General features: G+C 46.2%; 2 protein-coding genes across 58 annotated transcripts in view; both read right to left on the bottom strand.

The window, feature by feature from the left end:
* Positions 1-9,086, bottom strand: part of PDLIM1 (PDZ and LIM domain 1) — a 44,357-nt gene extending 35,271 nt beyond the window's left edge. For 2 of the 8 annotated variants that reach the window (XM_042018742.1, XM_042018741.1), the window contains exon 1: positions 8,915-9,086. In XM_042018742.1, coding sequence (XP_041874676.1) covers positions 8,915-9,010 — 96 coding nt within the window. In that variant the 5' untranslated portion in view covers positions 9,011-9,086. Of the gene's footprint in view, positions 1-7,807; positions 7,900-8,914 lie in introns of those variants that run through there. The other 6 variants (XM_042018737.1, XM_042018738.1, XM_042018743.1 and 3 more) reach the window with 4 other exon arrangements.
* A 2,333-nt stretch (positions 9,087-11,419) lies between these two features.
* The window catches only part of SORBS1 (sorbin and SH3 domain containing 1), a 164,572-nt gene continuing 151,205 nt past the window's right edge, over positions 11,420-24,786 (bottom strand). For 30 of the 50 annotated variants that reach the window (XM_042018691.1, XM_042018705.1, XM_042018692.1 and 27 more), the window contains 6 exons: positions 23,676-24,404; positions 22,267-22,383; positions 16,585-16,644; positions 15,766-15,956; positions 14,390-14,502; positions 11,420-13,583 (listed from right to left, as the gene is read on the bottom strand). In XM_042018691.1, the coding sequence (XP_041874625.1) occupies positions 13,516-13,583; positions 14,390-14,502; positions 15,766-15,956; positions 16,585-16,644; positions 22,267-22,383; positions 23,676-24,404 (1,278 nt within the window). In that variant the 3' untranslated portion in view covers positions 11,420-13,515. The remainder of the gene's footprint in view (positions 13,584-14,389; positions 14,503-15,765; positions 15,957-16,584; positions 16,645-22,266; positions 22,384-23,675; positions 24,405-24,786) is intronic. The other 20 variants (XM_042018716.1, XM_042018728.1, XM_042018729.1 and 17 more) reach the window with 10 other exon arrangements.

The raw sequence follows: 24,786 nt of genomic DNA, 5'->3' as shown, positions 1-24,786 counted from the left end.
GAATTTGAAGTGTGAGTGCTCTTCTCCATTAGGTAAGAGCCACCAGTAGCACAAGGGCTATTACATCCACTCAGGTACCACATAACCCTCTCCCCTAAGGACAAGCTACAAGGATGCACAGTAATAAAAAAGAGAAGTGTATCTGCCAAAAGTAAACATGTCTTAAAATCCAGCTGCTTCAGGTCTGGAAATAACTTGCCCTGAAATGCAACCTTCCACAAACTGCTGCCTGCAACATCCAGCTCAGACTGCCTGCCAGGACCGTTCACAGCAAACATGTCTACACAAGGACAAGGTACAGAGGGAACCCATCCCCCATCTTTATAGGATGATTTATAGCTACTAATAATGTTCCATTCCTCCCTTCCAGTAAGGTCTGGGCTTATCTCAGTGCTATCAAGCAAAAGGCGTTTCTGTTATTAAGTGAGGAGCACAGAGAAGAAAATGTCTGCCAGTGGGAAGACATTTTCCTGTTTTTATTTTTGTCACATCCCTGCCTGGTCCATGGGAAGCAGCAGGGGCAGGCATGTGGCTGGGGGAAAAGCAGGCAGAGGTGCTCAGAGCAATGGCAGCTACCAGCCAGCTTACACAAAAGGAATCCGAAAAGGAACAAAAGCTTCAGGCTAGCAGGCATCCAGTAAATTTTGCACCTGAAACTGCTTTGCTCCTGCTCTCAGATGATCTAAAGCTTTGCCCCAGCTTTGCCTCCTTACCCTTTCCTCTTGACTGAGCATGGAGCAGAGACCAGCAGGAGCCAAGGGGCCGGCAGGCAGTGTCCTGCACACCTTGTACAGGTGGGTGACACAGAACTGAGCAGATAAAGCGGCACTTCTGCATGGAAAGCCGAGAAGGGCAGAAAGACACTGCAAGAACAAAACGGGCAAACACAACCTTGCACAAGTCACAGCTTGTGCAAATGCATATTCTCTTGTGTCCTTCAAAAGAGCTCCCTGACTGGCTTGGGCTTCCTCCACTGGGGTTGAGCAGATGGGGACATGGGCAGACTCACAAGGCACCAGGAACCTCCCAGTTCCAGAGACACCATGGTCGGGTGAATAAAGCTCTGCACACCTTGTAACATCATGTCCAAGGGCTTCCTTTGGAAAGGAGCCATGCCCTACCTCAAGGTGATTGCTCCCAGGTGATTGGGTAACACTGCCATTAGGCCATTTTGCTGTTGAACAGACAATTCTGAGACACGCGGAGCAGAACTGATTTATACTGTGTCCAAAATAGGTCCCAGAGTGTGCTTATGATGATGCTCTCTTTGGCTGGTGTTCTATGTAAGAAATCTGGGCTACTGTAGAAACAATCTAGATACTTAAAACCAGACACATCAAACTATGTCCTTGATACCAGCTCCGACACACGTGCCAGCATACGGAAGAAACAAATAATCCCCACAATTCATGGGTTTGATTGTGCACTCTTTATTCACGCAAAACTCAGTGTAGTAGATAACAGTTTAGACCAGTTATAGGCTTCAACCCCTTTTTTTAAAAGAGGTCCCACAGATTCAGGATTGGTTGGGATAGAATAAGAAACTACCTTACTTTCTTACACTACAAAGTGAAACTTTGTGCACATGTGCCCCCTTGCACACACACTTTGGGCTCCACTTTGCCAACACCACCAGGACTTTGCAAAGCTCAGATGACCATCTCCCAGGCAGCTTGCTTGCTATTGTTTCCTTGCACTGATGGCCAGCCAGCAAAGAGCTATGAAATATCAAGTCTTCAGACAGTCTTTGGGCAAGTGCATTTACAATAGAAAACACTTTGATTTAGCAGCGGGAGAAACATTTGGCTGCTTATTCAGCTCCCAGGACCTCTTTATAAAACTTTTGTTTGTCCCAGAGCTTGCCAAACACAACCACATTTTACATTTGATGCAATCCCCTCCATACATGCTACCTAACAAGCTTTGCAGTCCCTGGACAGGGATATACGGTGCCTTTTTTCCCTCTGCAGGCAAGGATACAAGAGGAAGCAGTGGGTATATTGAGGGAAGCTGCTGCCCACAGCAAATGAGAGGGAGGAAGGGTGGGAAGCCTTTTTATGAAAAGCAGCATAACTCACCTCCATGTGAGTCAAGATAGCTGGGTGGGTCTAAAATTCACTCAATTTTTTTCCGGCCTTCTCCCCTCACCCATTCCGGCACCCTACATGCTCACTCTGTCAGCTCTTCACAGTTTCTCACAGACCCTACAGCCTCCGGCATCACCCATCACTCCACACCTAAACACACACTGCAAGAAGTGATGAAGAGATAACAAACAAGAAAATTAGCATCAGCCAAGAAAAAGATCTAGAGAAACTGCACCTACGTGTGTTTGAGAGGAAAACCCAGCTGGGTCATTGCTGGAAAGGACAGACATGAAGCAACATACTTCCAAGGCCACCAGTGACAACCAGACATCTCTGACATTCAGTTTAATCCTCCCCACCCACACACACTGCTCTTTTACCATGAGTAATGTCCTCAGCGCTGGAGTACTATGCTAAGCAGTCAAAGTTTCTCCCAGCAAAAGCATGCAGCCGGGTCAGCAGAGATCAGAGGGTGTGAGAAAATTCAGACAAGCACGTTCCCCACCCCTTCTCTTTAGGGGAGCGGGAATGATATGTCAGTTCCTTACAGCTGGCTCCAGGAGAGCTCCCTTCAACGCTGCTCCCATTCTCTGCACCATTACAGTCAGACAAGGCTGCAGCCCAAATCTCACTGGCTGCTCTGTGCTGGCCCAGATCACACCATCACCAGGAGACAAAAAGGAGAAGCAGGTCATACCTCTGGCCGGTGAAACCCCTGAGCATCAGCCCACCCCAGTGGGGTCTGGGCTTCCAGAGCACAAGCTCCTTCGGCAGCCCAGCCCTCACCCTCCTGCCTGCCTTCATGCCAGAGGAGCTTTGTTAACCTAGACAGGAGAAGGCATCAGATACTGCACAGAGAGGGCTGATCTCAGCCAGATGGTATAAACAGGCATAGGTGAGAGAGAGGATTTGCTCACAGATGCTCAAATGGTGGTCGAGGAGTTACTCAGCCTCACAGCTTCTTTTGCAACATGCCCCATATCAAAACAAACAAAAAAGAGATTTTTTACAAGACCTCAAAAACAGCTGAGCCTTTCCTGATGGTTCATTTCATCCACTAAGTAAATCAACACATGCAGTAATCAGCAACCATCTAAGATACTGTAGTCCAGAACAACATCAATTATTTATGCAGTTAAGGGCTCCTATAATTTCTGTTTATACTGAAAAAAAAAAAAAAATTCCTCCTGTTATTTTGATGCTGCACCCTTCAAATCCAACTCATTCTACATACCAAATACATTTCTTGAGGAACAAAGTGATTTTTGAGGGTGGAAGGTACCAAGGAGCCTGCAGCCATACATAACTTGACATCTGGGAACAAGCAGATCAGGGAACAAAATGAACTTTCTTTCTCCAAAAACGTCCAACATTTACTTTTGTCACCTAAAGTCCTAGGGCTCAAAGCTCTCACATAATGCTGAGGCTGGTACATTCACTCCAAATGTAGAGTTCTCTCTTTAGGTTCTTTGGGGAACTTGTCCACAAAAAGGTGGGTCAGATGTCATCAAAAGGGATTATACTGGTCGCAAAGAAGAGGCACAGAGAAAAGGGATCTCCAAAGTTTGGGTGACATCAAGCTGCTACATAACCAACGACAAATTAGTCTGAATATGTGAACTGAGGAAAATACAACCCTGGCTCCTAGGAAAGACAAGAGTATTGCTCCTGCATGTAACTCTGGTAGAAGGCATTTGATTAGTATCCCAATAACTGTAAAAGTTATTTTCAAGGCAAAAGTGCTCCCCAGACTCAGGAAACTGGACTGGAAAAGATGAAACCTGTCTTGTGCCCCAAAGCACTCTGCCTTTACCCTGAGAAAATTCTGCTGCTTTGCCCTTGCGACAATTAAGGATTATTTCCTCTCATCCAAACCCTGGCAGTCAGGGAGATCAGAAAAGTCTTTTTCCTCTTCTCAGCAGCCATTTGTACCTTTGAAGCACAGGCTTTTCCAGCAGCTGCTCAGGAAACTGCCAGGATTGATGTGGATTTCGAAGTCTGTAGGGGTATAACCTCTGCTCTTCACACCTGGTGTGCTCTGACACAGCAGACAGGACTCCCTCCAAGCAAAGGCACAAGGCAACCTGACGTCCTCTGAACACCAGCCCAGCCACTTCTGCAAGGCCAGAAGCTCTTGGCATGTGACACTAATGTGTTCCACAAGCCCTTATCAGCTGAGTAGTTCTGGAGCAGCTCTGCCTGGCATGGCACAGCAGGGCTGGGGCTGCCGCAGCCCCCACCCCACCCGCAGCCAGGTAAAATCTGAGCAGGAAACATAAAGCCGCCTTCGCCTTCCTATAAAGCCCAGCAGCTTTCCCCAGCTGCCTGCCCCTGCCCAGCCAGCCTCAGAACGAGACCCAAGCACAATGCTGGGATTTGCAGTCACGGGCACAAGAGCTGGACTGTGCGGTAGAGGAACTGCTGTCATAGGTATGCACGGTGGGGACCAGCCAAGGCAGAGGAAAAGCCAGCCCAACCCTAAATCCTATCACATCCACCACACCCCATGTTTCCTTTGGCAGAGGGAAGGCATTCTAGTTCCACTCTGGGAGCAGAGGGCTGCCCAGAAAGCCCCAGCTCCCTTCACGTCTCAGAAAAATAACCTGCAGCCAGAGTCTCTTTCCACCTGGGGAAGAGGCTGGAGCCCAGCTCCCAGGGCAGTCACTTGTGCCAAAGGGAGGACAGTCTCCCCCCGCCCCATCAAGAGATGGCCATTCGCAGGGTGTCCCCTACCAGCAGGGCTCTCCCTCAACATCGGCTCCGGGATGCCTTGCTCAGCTGCTTCCTACAAGGGTGACTGGCTGACAGGGTAAGGACATCAGCCAGTACCAAAGCTAAACCTGATTTCTTTTCACACCACAGGATTCAGTCCCATGCTTGATTTCAGACCATCAAGTCCAGTTTTACCGCTAAATCAAGCTTTAAGTTTATAAAGCTGGTTCAGAGGGCCATGCTTAAAAAGAAAACCAACACACTCAAACACCCAACTATGATCCAATTCCATATTTTATATGAATTTTGAGTTTTTAAAATACCATGAATAGATAAAACATCAGACTAAGCAGGGATGAATTCATGTTACAGTGGTTGAAATCAGCAACAAGCATCATGTTGGGATTTCATCTTTTTGATGTATTTGCATAACTTGTCTGTCTTAAAACCATTTTTTTTGTTGGAAAATTGGTTTTATAAGAAAATGTCCAGTTTTACAGACTCAGAGAGACACCCCTCCTTAATGGGGCTGGGAGGTTTTTGACATGACAAAACAGCAAAGCTCTGTTCTGCTCTGTGCATATTTTGGGTCATTTGTTCAAGATCACTACCACAAACCACAAAATTCATCTCAATAACAAGGTTTATCAGACAGTTCCATGTATTTGACTGGAAACAAAACGCCTCAATGTTTATCAAAATCGAATGCAATCAAACAGGCAACAGCTCATGTTACCTGAGGAATGGAGGGGGATGGGGTCTGTCAACTGCACGGCTTTTCAGACAGCTCCACTTCAGCATCTCCTTGAACAACGTGCTGCTTGCTTCCTCCATCAGCTCCCCCATCCTCAATGGGATTTAACTGGGAACTACCCTGTGCATAGGTCAGCTCTACAGAAACTATTATTCTCTATGTATTGTGTTCATTCACATCTCAGAAAGAACTTTTCTCAAATTCTACCCCACTGACTCACTGCAGAGTATCACCCAAAGAGCAGTAAAGACAAGGGCCTTTCCTACTCCTGTAGGGCAATCCAGCAGGCTTTGGCCCAGAGTTCATTACACTGATCAACAGAAGTTTGGGGTTTTTTCTGAACAAAGACTGCAATAAAGCATCCACAAGAACCCTGCAGTTTTAAAAAGAAATGTAAGCCAGAAACATCTGTGAAGCATCCCTCTAAAGAGACGGGAAACTCCACCAGAAAGTCTCATGAGCAGCACTTGTGAAATCCCCATACTCAGCTCTCATCAGGGAAGACTGGTCCAACACAACCAAGAAACCAGAAGTGTTCTCACAAGAAGACGCTTGTGATGTATTTGAGGCTGAAGCAGTTTTGAACACATATTTCAAGTGGAAAGTGAGGTACGGCAGTGACAAAAGACAAGGTAAGAGCAGCTGTGGAAATGCCACAATCTTTCATCTGCTGCTCCTCCAAGGCACAACCAGACATTGGTAGCATGCAGTCCCTGTCAGACAGAAGGCCTCGGCCAGGCTGCTCTGGTGGCTGCCATGCACATGGCCCCAGTGCTCCTCATCCTTGTTGGAGACCCAGGACAGCAACACCAAGTTTCAATGACTTCCTCTAGAGAACAATTCCAACCGTGCTGCCTCCCACCGACACGACTACATTTAAGTACAGCTGCTCCCCAACTGACAGGGGAGCTTGAGAAGCCAAAAGCCACTAGCAAGGAGCTGAGGTACAATGGTGAAGAGAGCCATAAATACCAAGATAAGCTCTAAAGCTTAACACCATGAGGATGATGGTGCCAGAAGCCAAACCTGAGCTTCTGGCAGGCAATGCAGGCCAAATTTAGGCACCTGGTTCAAAGAGAGCTGCAAGACACCTTGTTCAGGTCCACGAGTGGATGGATGTCTCTCCTGGTGTCCCACCATGCCAGCACATGGAGCAGCACGGTGACCGCATCAGTGCATCTCTGAGACAAGCTCCACTGGCTACATGGGAGGGCACTTACCCCACACACAGCACACCCAAATCACAGCGCTCTCAGTGGCAGTGGCAGGATGATGCTGCTCCCCACACCCAGGGCAGACAGCCCAGTCCTGTGCTCCCCCACTAACAGTGTTCCTCATGAGCACATCCATGCACCCGCCCACCTCCTACCTGCTTGCAGCACAAAGCAAACACACAAGTGCTGAGGAGGGAAGAGCTGCAACCTCCCATGCTCCCAGGGTGATGCTCTTATCACGGGTTACAGCCTCCCCACCCTCTCATTGCCCTCAGGTAGCTCCCCTATCCCATATCACAGTGGGACCAAGGCCCTCACAACCCCTGGCAGATGTCAGTCCTACGGCCAGAGCTCATCCCATCCTGTGAGGGAAGAAGGGCTCTGTGCCCAGAAAGGTCTCTGGTAAAAACACAGGTATCAAATGAAATAAGCAAGAATACCAAAGTTACAGCCCTGTAAAGTCATCACACAAGAAGGATCAGACTCTTTAAAACAGGTCAAAACTGGATCAGATCTTTTTTTACATGGTAAAGGGAAGACTTGCCAAGAACTTCACTCCCAAGCCCAGGAGACAAATCCAGGAGCCTTACGAGCAAACCACAGGAAAGATTAATGACTTGAAGTCTGGGAGGGGAAATTAAAAGTGTCAGAGGGGCCACAAGAGAAAGCCCTGATAAGAGCTGCTAATTGTCAGCACTTACGTCACCACCATCAGAGAGGCTATTTTATTACATTTTAGTCTCCAGGGTCACAATTTCTCATGAGGTGGTTATTTTTGCCGCTTTGCTGATCTATATCCCTTGGTATGTGCCTATAAGCATTGACAAAGGCGACCAAGAAGAGGTAAGAGCAGTGAGGTAGGGCTTTAGACACCCTTCTGCCTGAGAGTCTTTTGCTGGAAGGAAATGGTAATTACCATAACAATGAAGTAAATATCACTTCCCTTACAGTAAAGCTGCTTTTATGTCCAAAAATTCTTTAGAAAAATGAGGCATTATTACTGTAATTGAAAGAGATTACACAGAAAACTAGTAGCTCACCCCCTCTCTGTGGATTTATCAGCACTTGTGAGCTCTGCCCTTCCTGCAGCTGGCAGCTTCCTCCGTGGCACCCGGGCTCCTTCAGGCAGTGAGACCCCGTGGCAGGAGGCATTTATAAAAATTCACAAGCCTGACCATGCTGGTCTTCTTTAAAGGCAGTTCATGTAAGTTCAAGTTCTGATATATTCCACGTCCCACAGCCCTTCCTCACCTGGGGCATGCAGGCACTTAAAAATTGTGCAGTGGTGGCAGACGCCAGAGCCCACGGCTGCCAGCAGCTCGCTGGGTGCCTCTTGTTTAGCAGAGGGATTGCTGGAAAGAGGAGCAATTCTTTCATTCCCCTTCCCTTGGAAGAGGCCTGCAGCCAGCGCCGACAAGGCTCTGTGCAGTGCACCCCACGCAAAGCCGTGCAGGGACAGAGTTTGGGGTTCAGGCCCCCCACACGAGCCCGTGGTTCCGGGGGCCTGCAGGGCGCGGCGGGGCAGGGCCCAGCTCCCGGCCGGGCCGAGCACCTGGGGTGCAGGTGGGGACGTGGACAGGACAGTGAGGCAGTGAGCACCGGCGTCTTACAGACAAACGCTGCAGCAGAGGAGGGAAAATTCATGTACAACGCTAAAATTGTTTCGATGCAAAATTTTTGTCATTTCCTAACTAATTTCTTTTTAAGGGGGGGGCAAGAAGGACTTTGAACAGAGACGGGCAGAGGCAATAAACACACCTTAACACGGCTTCTGTTAACAAAGGCTCTTAACTATACATGGCAAGCAAAGGCGGACGAGCATTCAAGCCACCTCAGTGAGACGGGTTCCCACAGGGTGGGCTGCCAAACCCGAACCAGGGGCTGAGGGGATTCCTGCTGCCTGCAGGGTCCCTATGGACAGGCTGAGGAGGGAGGTTCGGTGGGGAGCAAAGACCCTGGTCTACTACGGGTGAAGGGGCTGCGTGGGCCACCACTGATTTCTCCAGAAACATAAAAAACCCAAACAAACTAAAAAACGGGGGAGAAAAAGACAACCCCATCCCCCGCCCAGGCTTTGCCGTTGTGCCACCTGCCAGCCCGAGTCGACCCCGGCCGCCCCCAGCACCGCCCGCCGCCGCCCACCCTACCCGGGAGATGGCGAGGGGCTGCTCGAAGTCGCGGCCGCCCACCAGGCGGAAGCCCCAGGGCCCGGGGCCCGAGAGCACGATGCGGTGCGTCCCCATGTGCGCGCTGCACCTCGCCGCTGGCCCCAACCGCCTCACCGCCCGCACCGGCCGGGCTCGGCTCGGCCCGGCCCGGCCCGCCCCCGGCCCCGCCCCGGCTCCCGGCCCGCCCCGGGGGCAGCAGCGCCCGCTCCCCGCCGCCTTCCCGGGTAGGAAGCCGCTCCACCGCGCTTTGGGGTCAGGCCCTCCCGAGGGAGGGCGGCTGGCGGGGTCGGGAATCGCGACGCCCCCTCGCCCGCTCCCTGCTGGCAGGCAGGACAAGCGTCCGGCAGGCAGCCGCACGTAGGAGTGCCCCGATGTGGCATCTCCCAGGCAAACACTCTCCAGCCTAGAGCAATGTTAACTCCGAAACCTAATGGGGGCGATGGAAATAAGCCCTGCAGTTTCCTCGCCAGGATCTGATGAGTGAGGGCGGAGCCTGGGAAGGGTATTACCTTTCTGCTAATTTATCCCATGTTCACTGATTTAGGTAGCGTTTTGTTTATCTCTAGCCCCTTAAGCACGGTACCACCAACAAAAGGAATTCTTCTATACAGCTTTTTCAGCCAACCTTCTTAGCTGTGATTCAGGAAATACAGTTCTTCCAGTTGCACGTTAAGCCCTCAGTAATCTGGTGGTGGACGAGTGGGAGAGGTTGGTCACAGCAACGGCACTGGTATTTACAACTGGCGTGCAAGCACTGCTGCTTATTTAGTTATGAATACAACTCACTCATAAGCAGAACAGCAGCAAGCTGCAGCTGAAGCTGGGATTCAGCCACAGCAGGGGAGCATGGAGCAGGCAGCAAACAGGGATGATGCAGGTCACCCAGGTACTGGTCCTACAAGACACAGCCACAAATGATCCCATCACAAGGCACAGCTTGCTTCTGCAATTCCCTTTTGTGGCTGCACCCTTTTTCCTGCATTAGTTTGTCTTTTCACAGGCTATTTCTTTCCAGGGTCCATGCGTCCAGACTATTAATCTCATCTCTAGCAAAGAGAAGTAGTTCTTCTACCACATCATTACACATCTCATGGCAGTGAAGAAAGTGACACCGAGAGCTCATCTGCCCCAGGGTGTGTGGGATTTCCAGAGGGCTGTTGCACACTGCTGGGTCATCTTCTCCTCTCTGCTTGCCCAGCTTCTGCAGTCACTAGCACCTCTAGTTTCCTTACCTTAGATTCAGTTAGAGAGTGACATCAGTAAATACCAGTGTTCAGCAGATACAGATGAGTTTCTCCCCTCCCTGTCCAGGCTGCTGTAAAGCAAAGGCAAGCAGTGCTTGTCATTGCAGCAAAGCCATGATCAGGCTGCCCTTTGGCTTTTATATAAAGGGACTTGTGAAACAAAAAAGGGCTTGTATCTGTGTGCTAAAAACATGTAAAATAGCTTGAGGCTTTTGGTGTCCTGGTAGTTTGGTTTTAGGATTGGCTTGTTTATAGTTTGACTTCCTAAACTCATTGAGTGCAGCCATGACGTTTATCTATCTGCTTGGCCATCTGGTTGCATCAGCACACAGTTTGAATCTGTTGCCCAGTTCTGGCTTAGTCTGAGATGGAGGTCTCTAAGAAGTTAAAACTCCTTGCAAAATACCGATCTTCAAGGTGAGCACAGATCTGCACAGGCACCATGCAGGAGACAAACGTGTGGAGGTGCAGGATGCATTTTTTGGGTACTCGTATGTTACTGGGCCCCAGTGAGCCCACCCAGGCAGCTCAGCACTTCCCTCACTCTACTCCTTCAGGGACTGTTCCCTTACACAAGGCACACCCAGAAAGTCCCAGATAGGTGTATTGCTGCAGGGCTGGGAGACATGACATGATCACCACAGACCTTGCACAAGCCCCATGAGTTAATGCTGTAGCCATACCTGCACCATGTCAGGGTGCAACTACCAGAAGGCAGTGTCTTTAAGCTTTTGACCCAAGTCACAGTTAAAAATGCACATGGCATGTAAGCTCAACATCAACCGACACCCCTTCCTACACAGGTTGGCATTTGGAGTTTCTTGTCTGGCTTAACCTGGGTGGTCTTCTCATCTGAGGTCACACAGACCCTTTGTGAACCAGTGGGCTGGAGGGTACTCCTGACCTCCCAAGTACACTCCTGTGCATGCCACAGCAACTGTACCCTGTCACCATGTTACAGCAAGATCTGTGTGAAAACCAGCTTTTCCTCTGCTTCTACACCTTGGTTTGTTTAAGCAAAAGTCACAGCCAGCCTACAGCTCAGGAAGGAAAACTGGTGAGCTCAAGCCAAATCACAAGCAGGATGCTCAGGTGCAGGACGGTGGGAAAGCCCATGGCAAACACCCACAGGTCAGTACGGATACAAAGGCAGCCACAGCAGGGCACTAGTATAAAAGTGCATTGCTACAGGAACAACCAGAGTAGATTTTATTTAATAATTTGTACAAGAAACACAATAGTAATTCAATAATTCCATTTATTAATTGTCAAATAGTAATCCACTGCAATAAGAAACAAAAAATCAACACAAAGTAAGTTGCGGTTTGTGTGGATACGTGTGTTATGTGTGTGTGTGTGTGTGTGTTTAACTTAAACTGGCAAGAGCAAGAACAGAAAATTAACCTTTAAATGAGTATGTTATATACAAGCAATATCAACATGTTACTTTGCTGGATAGATTTATTTGGTGTTATCCAATCTTAGCAACAGGCCTAAACATTGTTGCAAATAACTGGAGGGCAAACCCAAAGCAGAACAACAACCCCATAAATAAGATGCAGGAATCAAGATATCTTCTGCAGAAAATAAACAGTGGTGCTTTGTGTCATATCTGAAACCCTTTCATAATGAATATTTTGTGCTAAAACTCTTTATGTGAACATACATGGAATTCCATCACTTAAATAAAAGTGGAAAAAAATCCCAACCTTTCACAACTGCCTTTTTGTCCCTCCCTTCATTCAATGTGTTTAAATTATTTCTCTATACAAGGTAAGTACATTCTCTGTACAAAGTTAAATATACATATTTACAGTCAAACTTCTGAGACACAGAGTCTTCTCTTCCGCTGAGACGGAAGACAAGCCTACTTGATTTCAAACCCAGGAGCATGGCTAGTTTATCAAAACATTGCAAGTCGTGCTAACAGTTAGTTGTAGTTTACTCTTAATAAATCTGTATAAAAGCATCAGCATAAAAATAGGCATTTTATATTATTAAATACGGCTTATGACAAAATAGCAATCTAACCCTTTGCTATTTGTACGGTAACTGTAGGAAGCAGAGTCTGATAGAACTGGTATTGTTTATGCTTTTCCTTAATAACAAAAAGTCTATCAAAAGAGTATTCATAGTGGATTTTCAGGCAAACATACAGCCAAGCCATGGTTGGTTTTTTTTTTCCCCTTAAGGAAATACAAATTTATGTAACTGGTAATAACTGCTGGGAACAGCTTTCCAAAATGATTAGACTTTTTTGTATGACTAAGAGGCAGCCAAAATGCATGTATTTATTTGAGACCTACAATCAACACTGAAACCAAAATGAAAAAAAAAGGCACCCTCAGTGATACATTGCTCAGATTTATCAGAGCCTCTAAGATTTAATGCTGGGAAAGAAGTAAAGTCTTCATCCCAAAGCATATACTGCAAAAGGTGTATGATCCTTTAGGGCCAGCAACAGGGCAGGAGGAGCAGAGAAAGTGAACAGCCGTAGGACACATAAACAGGATTCGCCCTCACGGATGTTCTGTTTATTGGTTCTATTCTTTGTGCAGAAAAATGTCAAAGCTAGGCTGATTTCTCTTTAAAAAAACAGGACTCAGTTTATTTTGATGCACACAATACACTCACGCACACACACTCTGCACAAAAGAAAAAACCCTGCAGAGATTGGTAATACGTTCTTCAAGGGTTTGGGATTTTTGCACATTTGCATTATGCTTTGGCTGACCTCTCTGGATTAAACCACCAGTCCCAAACTCCTTTTCCACACAGAGCTCTGCAGTTTAATTGTATCAGCTGTCCTTTGCCTCTGCTGGGTCTTAAGATGCATGACATGAAGGAGGGGTTTTCTATGGAACTGGAAGGCAGAGAAAAGTGAGTCTTCAGCAAGGCAGAAACTGGGCAGCAAGCCTGGCCTCCTGAACTGTTCCAATAAACGTGAGCAGCTGCAGGGCTGAGTACTGCCCCAAAGCACTATCCTATCTCAACACACAAATAAAACCTATACCATGTGCTTCCCTGAAGCCTTCTCAGAGGTAAGTACTCCGTACAAATTAAGATTATCATCAAAACTCTTGCTGGGGAAGGGAGAGGAATACACAAAGGCAGCACTGTAAACTAGAAACTGTCTCTTCTTCAGCAAACAAATCACACCCTGACTCCATGGAAGCAGGGCTTACACATTCAACTCAATAGTGTACCACATAATCACATCCTCCTAACACTTCTCACCTCTTGTCTATTACATTCATAAATTGTCTGTTTCTTCATTGTTTAAAAACACCATCTGGAAAGGAATCCCATCATTGTCATGGTGGGATCACTGTTATTTTACAGGTAAAGAAGCTTCACGTAGTTGCCTGGGAAGGTGCCAAATTGCCTTGTTCTTCTGGATGTACCTGTTGCAAAATAAAACACAAGGAAGACAGAGTAAGATGGAGACATGCAAGGAAGGCTCCAGGATTTAAAAAGGTAGGGGTGGCAACCTCTTTGGCCTGCAGACATTGATTCCTAGTACTAAATAGGAGCCCTAATCAAAGAGCCTTTTGGTACAGACCAGATCACAACTAATTCTGCTATTAATCATCTTTGGTCTTCCCCTTTAACAATTAATAAGGTGCTGATGAAAGCTCCTGGGCCTATAGGTTGGAAGTCAAGCTCCTCTCAGTGTAAATGAGCTAATCTCCCTTAAGAAGAGATAGCAAACCTAGATTTGAAATGTTGAGATGGAGAACACTGTCCAGACTTGCACTCCTTGAAGGTAAAGGATTTTGCTAAACATGCACTTGAGGCTGGATTTTCATGGATTGCAACTCCTATCCCTGTGTTGCCTTCACCTCGTTACTTGCCACTTTCTGTAACTAGTCATGGCTCCCTCAGCTTTGGAAATACTACAGAAATCCAGTTTTTCTTGGTTCCCCCTGTTGCTCTGCAACCTGTGTGAGCAAGAAGGTTCAGGACAAAGAGAGCAATGGAGGTACTAAGAAGATAAAGAAGGAAGTACTAGAGACCTAGCAAGGAAAACAAAGCTCCACCACCCTGCAGCCTAATTTTAATGTTCTTGGTGGGAAAAGATGGGAAATTTTGGAAAAATTTGAGTCAATTTTTTTCACCATTTTGACCCCACAAATGAAGGCAACTTCCAGACACTCTGCAAAACTGCTCATCCCCAAAAGCTCTGCTGACAGGTAAGTGTCACACTCACCTACAAACCAGCCATCATCACATTTCTCCATGACATCGACAATGTCACCGTCCCTCAGTTCCAGCTCATCATCATTCTGAGGAGTGTAGCTGTAGAGGGCTTGGTAGCTAACTCTAAAAACCAGAAAGATACTACATGTTAGCCATTGGATTTCTTTGACACCCCTTCAGGAGGAGATGTTTCCCATCCCTTAATTCCTATTACACATTGTCCAATGCAATCTGAACCTGTGTTTTCCTTTTGAGAGGTGGAAGCCAACTACATTGAATTCGCTATTATCAAAAGGTCACGGTAGTAAAAAATGTCATGCCGATATTGTGTGGGATATATGGAGAGCTTCTGCTCCCTTTCTGCCATGTAGTTGTCTGCACAGACAACCAACCAGGTTCTTCCTAATGTAGCACCTAGAGAACATACCATTGCAGACACCCTATTGAGTGCAAGCCAAAACCTGGATACACTCATTCCTGGGCTAAATGAGACAACTGTTCCCTTGCCCATGCACACAGGCAGAGCCATAATTGACCAAATGGCAGAGCAAAGGACTTTAGAAAAAGATACTGCTTACTCCTGCACTAAGGTTGCTGGATAAATCATGGCTGAGGAGGTACAGTGGAAACAAAACCCAAGGCTGAATCCTGCCCTGAGATGTCACTTGTACCACGGGCACCCTGTATTCATTAGAAAGAATCCTCAGGGAGTGGAAACAATCTTTGGGCAAATCTGGGGAGGCTTGGGTCCCCTGCCTATGGAGCATGAAAATAGAGCTGATGTGAGACTTCCCATTCTGCATAAAGAGAAAGCAAAGGCTCCTTTCAGAAGCCAACTGCTGTGAGCATCAGTCCCCAGCACGCAGTGCGGGCTGCTATTCTCAGAACCATCAGTGTAAGGTCTCACCAAGCTTAGTGGCAGCTCCACTGAACAGCTTTGAAAATCTCAGCCTTGGTTTCTCAGCTACCAATTCACCTGTGGAACTGGTCAGCAATGCACCGAGTGGCATCGGTGTTGGGCTCTCACTGTACTGTGAGAAGCTAAGAACAGGATTGAACACATTGATCCATGTCATATGATCAGGTATAGTCAGTGGATATTAACTTGTTACCAGCTTCAAGATACAAATACACCAAGACAGTCTCTGTAATGGTGACCCAGCCCTGGATCATGAAGTCATTGCTTCAGGTGCTATACAGACAGAAAGGGCACAGTCTGAAACTCATTATGATGATATGTGGCTATTTTTGTTCTTTAAAGCAAAGCTGACATTTTCACATAATTCTAATTCACCTTCTGAAACACTGAGAGGTCTCATACCTCCCTATCTTCACCACCAGTCAGAAGTAAGGCCCCTGGAAGAGATGGGAACCAAAAGGACTTACATGTCTCGTGGTGTTTGACTTCGCTCAGGGCTGGCTCCTTGCTGCTGTGCTTGAGGTTGCTGAGAAATGATGAGAGATGATTTATGGTCATTAGAGGTCACCTTGTGGCGAGAGTCAAGAGGCTGAGAAATAGTACTGCAGTAATGAACAGACTTTTCTGCAATGTTTATGATTTCATTGCAAACAGCTTCCTGTGTGGTAGGCAGCATTGACATCCAAGAACACCCAAAGGACAGTCAACAGGGGGAAGGGAGGGGAAATACAGATAAGAAGAGATGGGACATTCCAGTTGCAGCATGTAAGTCCGGTAAAAAAACAAAAACAAAAGAAGAGTTGTAGATCCAGGTAAATATCCAGGTAGTGGAGTGCAGAAGGGATCCAGGTGTAAGCATGGAAAAACAGGCAAGATACAGAAGAATTTGGCATTTAGTTTGAAGATTTGTAACAAATACATTTACACATATTTTTAAAAGCAGCAGCATAAGACGTTGCAATTAGTTATGCAGTGGCACCATTCCAAACGCTATGAAGTCAGTTCAAGAATGCAAGGTGAGGTTGGCCTGCTCCATTCATGCATTTGGCTTCATTTAACTTATACCCAGGGTCTGGCAGCACAATTAGCCCAACTTCTCATTGGCTGTGACAGTTTTTCTAATTGTTAAATTCCCCTTCTGTTGCAAACAAACAATATATGCAAAGAGATAAATACGTACCTACTTTGCAACTAAAAATAGTGCTGGCATTTTATTTCTACTGAGCTGTTACTGTCTGGGTGAAGAGTGTCTAGGACTACACATCTGAGTTAAACAGGGGCCTTACCACATAGCTCTTTTCAGACTCTGTGAGATCTGGTCCAGCTCTCAATGAATGGTGGGAAGGCTGTGTGATCACCAAGCAAATGATAAGGAAGACATTTTAGCAGATGTTATATTGGTCAGAATTTAAAAAATGTAAATGGAGTGCAGACAACAAAAGAAAATTAACAACTCTTCCCCTCCCCACCCCAACACCATACTCTCTGGACAGCAAGATCCTTCATTTTCACAAGAGACATTGAGGCTACAGTAACACAACAGCACTGCAGCACACAGAATGCTGCAAGGGAAAGGTGACAGCAAAACAGAAGCTTAGGGGAGTGAATCAGAGTGGAAGGTTATGGACACTGCTACAGCCAGAAATGGTACAATAGTATAGGAAAACTGCATTCCTGTAGGGGAAAAGGAACATGGACAGGAACATGTACTTGAGAGGATCAAAACTGGAAGGTCAAAAGCATGCTGGAAGGCATCTGCTGCTGCTTTTAGAAAAATCCTCAATGACGGACAACGAAGAGAAAAGCAACTTGCTTTCCTTTTTTAAAAAAAACCAACAGCTCAGGTCCTCCGAAGGCACAATGCCATGTCGCCCCAGCAAAATCACTCTACCCTGTACCAAGCAAGCATATGAAATGTTCTATTAATTCCCACAACAAGGCAGAGCTTCAGGACAGAGGAGGTCCTGACTGGAAAACCCAGCTCCAAACACCACCACCAGTGAAGCTGCTGGACTCTGCCCTGACTGACTCCCCAGTCAAAACTCTTCACAGGGACTGTGTCCCAGGACACATAAAGGGAAATCGGTGTTTGAGGCTGGAGGTTTTATGGGGAAGGGGAAGATCACTGAAAAAGTGATACACAGGTATCCACAGCCTGGTTTTGCACATTTTGACATATTCAAACACCTACTGAAAGCAAGGTGCATGCTGTGAGCAAATGGAATGTCTGAGCTAGTGTACTGCCTGCAGGGCTGCTTGGCAAAGTGGATTGGATGAAATACAGAGCATGGCCGTGCTCTGTGATCATTCAACACAATTTTGAAACTAAATTTCAAAGGCCTCAAGTTTAAGCTTTTTGTCCTCCTCTTTATTCACCTCAGCAGTGCCCTCCAGTAAAAAGCTTGCTTTCTCATGGCACACTGAGACAGAGCAGAAGCAGAGAGTAGAGAGGTCTGTGACACCTTCAGCACAAGCATGCTCAAAGACTTTGGAGAAGTGCAGGGTGATGAGCTCATTCAGCTCAAAGCTCCACTGAACCACATCTTGAACCCCTGGAGCTGTGCTCATCACTGTATTAAAGCAAACCAACTTTTTTCTCAAGGACTGTGACCCACTCTAGGCCAACCAAGCCCCACAGAAACTCCTTTGTAGTCAGCTCTACTGTCTGGTGCTGGAATTGGGGATCACTGCCCTATGAAACAATGCTCTGTTACTATGTATATTTCTATAGAAAGAAATTTAAATGTAAGTTCAATGTACTATTTGCAGTGGAATTTGCATTCAAAGCATTTACTGTGGAGCCTGAAATCCTCAAAGGATTTCTGGAACTCCCTCCTGCCTATCATCAGCCCTGAAAGGCAAATTAAAAAATAAAAAATTTAAAGTTAATATTGAGGCAGCTGTAAGAATGTTTTGTTGGTTTTTTTTTTAATTCAAGGAAGTGCTTCTCTGTTCCATACCAATAAATTGACTGCTGAAATTGCTCCATGAGCTCCTAAGACCACATGGTCCACTTCCCATTGATTACTTGTGACCTCCCTGAGCAGTTTTTCCTCCTAAAAGCATTAATAACTACGAATTAAATTAGTTATTTGAAAGCTAAAAAAAATTGACACTGCCTCTGAATATTCCACAGTGCAGGCTTTTTAATGTGTATTACCAGGAGGTGCAGCATCAGAACCCTGGTCACATTCCCTTTCCTGGCAGGATACTCATAGGGACTTCCATGAGGCAGCTGGGCAAGGGCAAAGGCCAAGCAGTCCCCTGCCCTCCGATAGCTTCCAGTTCCTGACAAGACACATGACTAAGTGGATCCCCTCTGGCCTCTGCTCTAGAGATCCTGGCAGCTCCTACCAAAGCACTAACTCCCAGGTCTACAGCAGAGCCCTGCAGTGAGGTGGTGAAACACCCCACAGTAAGCAACTATGCAGTATTAGTTAAACAGGATGAAAACCTGACCAGATCAAATCCCGTAGTTTTAGGCTGTAAATGTACCACCCCACTGATGTAAACAAGTGACCCTGATAGCATGATCTATGTGACTTTTGAAATTTTTTTTTTAATCAACCAACCAAACACTACATTATTCTTTCAGGGAAGGAAGAGGTTAAAGGGAAAAAAAGTGTTATATGTCCAAATGCTCTTCAAATGTGGGTTTAGACAGTCCATGTACTACCTACAGTGGTGGTTCCCTTGTGCCAGAGGAGGCTGAGGAATTGGGAAGTGTTTGGCACAGCTCCAAAGTATAAAAGACTTTCCCCAAAACACTGAGCCAGCCCTGTTACTGCTGAAGACTCCAAAAGTGACCAAGTATTCATAACACATGAGGGCATCTCAACCTCTACCTGCTCAGCCACACTATGTGCCTTGTTAAGACTAAGTGAATAAACTTAAGCAAGTGCTAAGTCCCTATGTCTCCATGTCTACAGAGTGTATATACAAATATGCAGTACAGTCAGTCCTAAAGTACAGCCGGCCAGTGTTTCCACCTCATACGGACTCTGGGGAGGGATCTAAAGAGCATCACAAGTTTGAAAAATTACGAGAAAAAGGTTTTACATTAAGAGCCTTGAAAAGCCCTAAGGCAGGTTTTAAATGTTAGGAAGAAAGATGCTGGGACTGCTCAACAGTGCTCTCCCTGCTCCTTGTAAAGTTCAAGGTCATCAGTGCATCTATCCATTGCAGCTCTTGTTTATGCATCTTCCATCCATTTCGGGTGGGAGTTAAAGAGCTACATTAGCAAAGATGAAGCTAAACAGAACAGACTAATAGACACACAAGACAGACAGACAAATTGGTGTTCCCTCAGAGGAGGGCACTCATCAGCAGTGATGCTCCCACATGTGAATGCAAAGAATGCAAAGAGCAGGGAGGCCTCGCCAGCCCAGGCAAAACAAAAGGAAAAACCCTGCACACACCAAGCCCAGCTCTGGTGAAAGCGATTGGAGATCTGGCTGAAGAGCTCTCACAAAGGACACTGAAAAGGCTGCAGCCTAACCTGAAGGCTGTCATAGTCAGTGGAAAGACTCCCTGGACCCTGGATCAGAAGGGCATGTCTACAGCAGAAAAATGCATTTCTCTTGGGAAGCAGGTCCCAATGCCTGCTGCAGGCTGGGCAGCTCTGCCTTGGACAGCAAGCACTCAGCAGAAACATTGCTGTGCTGAATCTGTGGAGCAACAGAAAACCACTGGAGGGGTGAAAGTTTACCTTGAACATGGTGCAAAGCAAGGAACATGCTAAGGGTATTTGGTCTGTGCTGGAGAACATGGGGTCTGAACATCCACCTCATACGCTCTCCCCTCTACCAGCCAAAAGCAGGTGAAATTACCACTCTGCCGGAGTGGTTTTGTACATGTGCAAAGGAGCAGATGGGTCCCCACCAACATCCCTCCTGTTGGGGATACAGGGACCCTTGTGCAGCCAATCCTGCCTTCCCCAGCCACAGTCCAGCCCCAGGGCCAAAGCTACTGCACTGCTCATGCTTGCTGGCACCACTGCTGACTGTCACACTGCGCTAATAGGATCTCAGAGTAGAACAGGAATTAGACTAGAAAATTCCTGCAGGTTCCCTGAAATAAATTAATTTGATAGATCATCTTACTCCTTAATAACATATTTTACTAGAATATCGAAACAAGTTATCTGTAAGTTATACTTGAAATAATCTTCACATGCTGTGAGGTAACTCTTTTTTCTTTTTAGTTTGGACTGTGAAAGCAAACAAAAGGGAACCTCAGAACAGTTTAAAGAACCAATGCAATTTATATTTTTACTTGATGGAACAGGCAAGAACACAGTCCTTACACCAATCCTATACCAAAGGGGTCTTAGACCTGCAAATAACCCTGGGTCAGGATTTCATGTCTGGACAGGTTCTCTATAATGAGAAAGAAAACTAAAATTTAAAATCATAAAGTACCTCAAACACCAGGGATAGACACTAATGGAAAGAAAACCCAAATGTAATGTTTCATTTCCATGTCTGCTAAGTGCTTTTCTCATTTGATTAAAATCAGTTGAGAGGTACAGATTTTTGAAAAGCCTCCAGGGTATTACCTGAAGTTCTGCTGAAACTCAGCCTCTGTATGGGTCACACAGATAATGAGAAGTCATTTGCACATACAAATACCACTCCTGCTCCCTAAACAACTGTAGACCTAGAGCTGGAAAGGATGTCAAGACTACTGCTAATGTCACACAGTTTTAACTTGATACTGACAATATGTTCTGATTGTCAAGGCATATAAAATATAAATATTGACTTGTCTGACTCCAAAGAAAGGCCACAGGGTCTTATTACAGCCAGGTGGAACACCCAAAATAGAACTGTGTGCTAATCATCACCGGAGAGAAACATCTTTGCCTAAACGTGGCTCTTTGCTCCTGCTCTTTTGGATCACATATATCCAGTGCAAGCACCAGCAGGACCAAGCAGGTCAGAGCTCAGGAGAAAGGCCAACACAGGAAACTTCGGTGGATTTTTAACATGAAGCAGAATATGTATTCTATTGGACACAGATATTGAAAGTGAAAGGGAAGCAGGAGGTGGTTGTTTCGTAGAAAGTTGTGCAAGCTGACAAGTGGAAGAAAATGAGGAAAGGTAATAGGAAAATTTCAGGGTTTAAGCTCTCTCTCTCTCAATCTAATCAAGAAAGTAAGTGACATTGGCAACTACTTCCCACATTCACCCTGCATGAGCAACTTGCCTGGTTCACTGATCAAGCCAAAGATTGCTTCCCCAATACCCATCACTACAAATTCAGTCCAGTTTTTGCTAATTATGAACTTACTGTTTCAAATATTGCCATCTTGTGGAAGCTGCCTTGAAGGACTGATGAGGCACCAGCAGATGTAAGCATTGCTCTTTCCCACACCCTGGGCACCCCAGACACAGTGCTGCACAGACACTACTGCATCCCTCTTTAAAAACATTTGTAGCTCGCAGCAATAGAGCTTAGAATCCTCCCTGAGATCAGAGCAGGCCGCTGCCATTGTGGACACAAAGTTGTGTATGCCTTATCCCCAGCTCTGAGATGCTCAAACCCTGAATCCCTATCTCAGGCAGTTAAACAATACCTGAACCAAATTTTCTTGTGCTATACCATTCCTACTGAGAAGGCCACTGACACTGCATTATAACGCAATCAAGCTGTAGGAGCTCAAGGTCAGAACTAAGTAAGCCCTGAGTTAATCTTTTGGAGGAACTGATAAACAGATCCTCAGCTGGTACAAACAAGCAGAAACCTAGACTTGATCTATGCAGATTTGCAGCAGCTGAAGATTTCGCCCATACCTGCCCTTCTGCACAGCCTGGAAGTAATTTTCTTTTTTTAATAAAAATTCTAAATTAGAGGAAAATTATCTCACCTGTGTAATCAATGAATGGCTAAATAAGCATATGACAAAACAATAGCATGGCATGGAAACAACTCTAAGTAATGGAAGAGTAATCAACAAAGATGATTACCTGTGGCTTATTGACTCTGCGTGTAAGTCTGGGAGGTGGCTGTGTTGTGACAGTAGAGGAAGAGAGGGTAGAGGAAGAAAGAGGAGCAGATGAAGAGAATACTTTTGAGTCTGCAGTCTTTTGAAGAAAAGAAAAATTGGTCAGCTTGGCACACACTCTCTTGGCACCATTACTGCTAGTGATAAGAGCATCTACTATGCAGTAAATTTGAAGCACACAGAGCAACAGTAATTCCATGCAAAGACAAGTGCAGTTTCCACTTGGTTTGTCTGAGCTGACCACCTCACTCTGTTTTAAACATGCAGGTTAAGTCTAAAAAATGCTACTAAAAATATATCTAGATGGTAAACAGTACAGCCTTTACATAGCTCCCAGTAGACTTCTGGTTATGATTCAAGCAGAAATCAAATTATTTGTCGTAAGTTTTCCCAGTGTGAAACATGTCATCTTGGAAACCCTGTTTTCTCAGTATTTAATATTGGCTAGATGTTGGGGTATGTCATGGAGGCTATTGCAGTGCATCCAAGACAGTACTTATAATTCTATGATTTCAAATTCTCCAAACTTCCACGCATTGGGGTGCTGTAATGTAATTGGACTAGCTGTACCCTACAACGGGCCCCAAGGCAACAGAGAGCTGCAAAGTAAGGCATGTATCCTATACAAAGACTGAGGGCAGAAGATATGTTGCAGAAGCTACTGGAGAGTTCCTTCTGTGTTTCCTCTAACTGTAACATACAGCTATATATAACTAAAAAACTCTTGGGGGAAAGCATCACTAGGTCTAATTCTCATTTGTGGCTAGAGCCTTTCACGTAATTTTAGAAATGCGAAGGTAATAACTTCCTCTCAATACATAGATAACAATCAAGACTCCCTTAGTCAGGTACATCCCAGACTAAGGTTCACTAAACCACAGGCTCCAGGATGAACAGGGACACCTTTTGTGATTCTAGGAGCCAGGCTGATGTTTAAAATGCTTTTTGGTCCTTGGCTTTAGCAAAACAAATTCTATAACCAATGATCCACTGCACACTGTAAAATCTCTGATTAGCATGAAATAGTCTGTATTCTACACAGTGGGGCCTGTGTGATGCTTTCATCTGACACATCTGGTAATAGACACTATCAGGGACAATCACCTCACTAGATGTGACTGATTGTGTCAGTCCTGTGTTGTCTATTCTAAAATAATTTTCTCTACACTGCTCTTGAGCCCCTTCTAAAACTTTTTGATCTGCTATCAAGTGAATGCCACTAGTGACCCCTGAAAGAATGTCTTAGGATCATCAAAATGACATGTGGCAGCCACTGGCTCTGCTTTGCCAGCAGAGCAGCACAAACCTCAACCCACCAGTTAAACAAAAATCAGCGATTCAGAGCAGCACACACACATGCAGGAGAAGTACCTTCTTTTCCCCGCTTTGAAACTTTCCCAGATCACCTTTCCTCACGTCTCTTTTCTCTGTTTTACCTCCCTGAACAATAGCCATTAGCTCCTGACACAACTGGTTGTCCTCAGAGGAACCCACAGGTCTCCTTTCTGGGCTCGCACGCATGTCTAGTTGGGATGGTTTCAGGCAGCGCTCAGCAGAGATCTTGGGGACAGCATGAGCACTCTGCTCGGGGTGGCTGCTGCCCTCTCCTGTCTTTTGGAGCCAGGCTTGGCTGGCAGTGGTGTCACGCTGCTCTGCGAGGATGCTTTCGGGGCTCTCCACTGCCCAGCGCGAGGAGTTAGAGTAGGCCATGCTGGGAGGAGGGGAGTCAACAAACTTTTCTTCACTTTGTGGAGCGGCCTGGTAGAAACTGTGGGCAGAGGATTGAGGTCTGGATGAGGAAGAGGGCAATGGGGATTTAAGGGACCTGGGAGTCGAGGAGCCAGAGAGATGAGAATGGTGGAGGCTGACTGTGGGGGAAGGGCTGGCTGCAGCAGAAGGCGAGAGATAGTCAGTGTGAGAGAGGGAGGCTTCAGGCAGAGGAGGCAATGGAGGAGTTATGGCAGGAGTGGTGCTGGGAGACACTCCCACGGTCAGAGCAATCCACTCGGATGTGACCGCCTGCACCTCTGGAGACAAAGCGCGGCGCGCAAAAGGCAAAGGCGGAGGAGTTGGAGTATGGAGCAGCTCAGAGCTGGGAGACTTGAAGGAGACAAAAGCAGGAGAGAAAAAGAAAGAAGTGAACAAAAAAATAACAAAGGAAATACAAAACCAAGCAAAAGTAAAAGGAGGGAGAGCAAGTGTGGAGAGAAGCAGATCTGTGACCACATGTGTAAGTTTTCTACGGATGGTGTGCTGTGTTGGAGAACATGCTGTCCACAGCTACTCCAACCACAGAGTCCAGCCTGTATCTGTGCTGCTAATACTCTTCTCCAGACATGAAACACCTTGTGGAAGACCTGTGACTTCATACCATAAGCTCTAAGTCCCTCAGGGAACAGGTGAAGCCACCATCATGATGGCAGAATGCAGCATTTGACCAACCTGGCAGCAATAGCTGGGGCCCCAGCAATTCACACTGTGG

This window comes from Corvus kubaryi, unplaced genomic scaffold (assembly GCF_017639235.1).
Source record: "Corvus kubaryi isolate FWS band 111438036 unplaced genomic scaffold, C.kubaryi_AGA036_p1.0 138, whole genome shotgun sequence".
Taxonomy (NCBI): domain Eukaryota; kingdom Metazoa; phylum Chordata; class Aves; order Passeriformes; family Corvidae; genus Corvus; species Corvus kubaryi.
Note: the sequence above shows the minus strand (reverse complement) of the source record. Positions and strands in the feature narration are given on the sequence as shown.